This window comes from Diadema antillarum, unplaced genomic scaffold, assembly GCF_040938485.1.
Source record: "Diadema antillarum isolate AM-2024a unplaced genomic scaffold, OU_Dant_1.0 seq00000195_RagTag, whole genome shotgun sequence".
Taxonomy (NCBI): domain Eukaryota; kingdom Metazoa; phylum Echinodermata; class Echinoidea; order Diadematoida; family Diadematidae; genus Diadema; species Diadema antillarum.
In genome coordinates, this window is record NW_027271258.1 from 672,116 (window position 1) to 675,324 (window position 3,209).

The 3,209-nt window shown below is 39.2% G+C and overlaps 1 protein-coding gene across 1 annotated transcript; it reads left to right on the forward strand.

Moving 5' to 3' along the window:
• Positions 1-583: 583 nt before the first annotated feature.
• On the forward strand, positions 584-1,096 carry LOC139728737 (peptidyl-prolyl cis-trans isomerase B-like). The gene has a single exon (XM_071639677.1). The coding sequence runs from the start codon at positions 584-586 to the stop codon at positions 1,094-1,096; it is 513 nt and encodes a 170-aa protein (XP_071495778.1).
• Positions 1,097-3,209: the final 2,113 nt, after the last annotated feature.

A 3,209-nucleotide genomic window follows, 5' to 3' on the forward strand; every position in this document is an offset into this window, starting at 1 on the left:
GCCTAGAATAAAGCAGTAATTGTAGCCCTTTTCTCATCTACTATACTGACCATGCAAGAACCTATCCTTTGTCCTCCCCTAGTAGCTAGACGTTTGATGTCACCCCTTTGTAATAGTCTCAACTTTATGTCTCTTTGTCCTATTGTTGTAGCCATGCCTCCCTCCAATTACCACCCTATTGCCCGATTGTACCTGTATTAGTTTCTCATTTAATCCCAAGCTTCTATGATGGAAGTAGCCAACTGGTTAATTGTTTGTATACTTGGCTGGCAATGATGCCAAGCTAAAACTCCTGTTTGGGAGTCAGTCTGGATTTGGTCCTCCTGAAGTAAAGACGCCAATAAATGTTCTCTCCGTTAATGCAATGATTCTATGTTGGTGTGATTGATTCATTGACTCTTGTTTGAAACGTAACACTGGTGGCAGCGGTGGGATCCAAACTTATACATGCCATCGAAACGCTAACACTTTCGTCGTTGAAATGCCACAAAATTAAAGACGTTGGATATGCACTGCCAACAACCTGCAAACAAGATGGACCACAAGGCAAAGGCTGGCGACTTCTGTGTGCTGTAAAGTCTGCATGACAACCGTCACCACAAGGACAATGAAGGTCATTACTCTTCTGTTGTTGGCATCAGTAGCTCTGGTCTACTTTGTTACATCATCAGATGTCAAAACAGGGATCGAATCATCGGTAGTTACAGTGATCACTGAAAATGGTTTCTTTTACCCCGTGACCAGCGACAAGGAAGTGAGGAGAAATGTTTCTGATTTGCTTCTGAAATCGATGTCAAAGCCAACAAAGAACTTTGCTGCACTTGCAATTCATTTGAAAGTATGCGGATACCAAGGTAGCAAGTTCCATCTCGTCGTGATCCAGGGCGGGGACTTTCCTCGTGGAGATGACACTGGAGGCAAGATGACACAGATGACGACAGGACTGATGATGACAACTTTAAAGCCAAACTACCATGGACCTGGCTGGATGAGCATGACAAACGTTGGTAGGAACGTGAGCGGATTGCTGTTCTCCATGAGTAAGAGCACGACCATCGAGACATCTTGGCTGGACGGGAAGCACATCGTTTGGTAGATCAACCCGGCACATACAATATCACCTTGACAACGAAGAGACTTTGACCACACCACGACATGAGTGCACTGATTGACGAATTAGTTTTTCTCCTTTCCGGTACGTTTCTCATTACTACACATGCTCTTTGGCTTTGTAATTTGTAGTTAATTTCATTATTTAAAGATATTGGTGAAATTAAGTTAGTTTCACAACTGTTTTTTGTTGTTGAAAGTAATGCGTTATGTTTCGATATGGCTGTAGAGAAAGCGTGCAAAACGAGAAATGTGTGATGGAATTTTGCTATTGGCATGAAAATGAAGACGACAGATGAAATTGAAACCCTGGGGTTGTCAATCAGATAGTGAGTGAAGGTGCCTAGATGTCATGAATTGTAGAGATAATTCAGTAATGTGCATTGCTGTTCGTATTAATATGGGTGTTTTTACTGGTGAATTGCCCTGCAACTATACAAAGTTGCCTTAGCTGAAATTTTCAGGCAGCAATGATCCAACTTGTAATAGCACACGTATGTGAATAAAGCTACAGTTTATCGAAAACATAACAAGAGGATTTCTCCGCAGGGTCGCTGGTAGTTAAAAATATCATTTCATAGATACAGTTGTACCAATAAACCGTATGGAAAATTATGACAGCTTGTATGTTATCTTTCCTGGCTTGGCATACCAGTGATTAGGTGAACTTTTATACATGTGTGATAGAATTTAGTTGGATATGTCAAGTGAATGCAATTACAGTACCCCTTTAGTTGAGTTGACTAGTTGTGTACAAATAATACACGCCAGTGTTGTAGAGGTTAAGCTCCAAGGTTTGTAGAGTGTACGAACTTGTGTTGAGGCTAAGGAACGATCTGCCCTGCATCTATACAAAGATGCCTTAGCCGGATATATCCGGGCCGCAGAGAAATTCCTGTAGAGTTTTGCATGTAGTTGTTTCATAGAATGTTGAAGTAGACTAAGGGTATCAAGATTTGCGTCACCACTTGTCACCCAATTTAGGTTTTACACTGTGATGAACTGTTCAGTTGATGCTGGTATTTACTAGTAATTTGCATAGGATCCAAGTTTCACATCAGAGTTTGTTGTCTCTGCTAACTCAATCCCTCACTCTAGTTTTTTATTTTATTTCATTACACTGAGAGACCAGAATGTTTACACCTATGCATTATGAACAGGAATTTGTGTAGTACCCACGCTCTTATGTTGCAAAGGGTTCTAAAATGAATTAATATCCTCCAGTACTGATCTGTTCTTAACTCCTGTTCGTGGTTAACCTTTAATTTTCTTGTCAATGGCGACCACATTGTATGTACACTGTACATGTTGTTTTACTCTTGACCTCGATGTACAATGTGTATTTACAATGTATAATAGCATCTCTTCCGTTTAATGTTTTACCTCGAATGAGGATACTGTCTGTTCTTCTCTTTCTTCTCTTTATACAATTGTCTTACTTCTTCGTTATCTTTTCTTCTGCAATGTTTCATTCTTTCTACAAAACTTAGATTGTCGAAGCTTCAATAACCAATGTCTTTATTCTGATTTTCAATGTGCATGTTATAGTGTAACTGTATAATGTAAGATTAAAGGTAAGCGCTATTTGTTGATAGATGGACGTAGAGTGAAAATGTAAACACTGTAAATTTGGGTTGTTATTTCAGTTACATGCTCTTTGTTCGTGTCATTACTTTTTGTACATACATGTACATGATTATACATCGCTGTCAGTTGTAATATATTTTTTGAGTGTTTTGTGATGGGTTCACTATTTGGGAGTTATAAAATATTTGGACTATTTATTAATTATAGTTTGGATAAATGTGACAACCTCTCTAACACCTTGTACAAAAATCTTCACTATCAATGTGTTACACCTCCTGATTCTGTTTCTCTCTTCTCTTTCTGTCAAGTGTCTTCTCTCTCTATGTCTTTCCAAGTCATGTATCCATACTGCTAAATTCACCCTGTGGTAGGTTGTGTATTGAGGACAATACCTCTTGTCAAAAGGGGGGAGTAGTGTTAAGGTCAGTAACTTGTCCTGCATACTGGTTACACTTCATAGTCAGGGTCAATGTCCTAATTCTTATCAGTATTCTCCCACACATATATCGTGT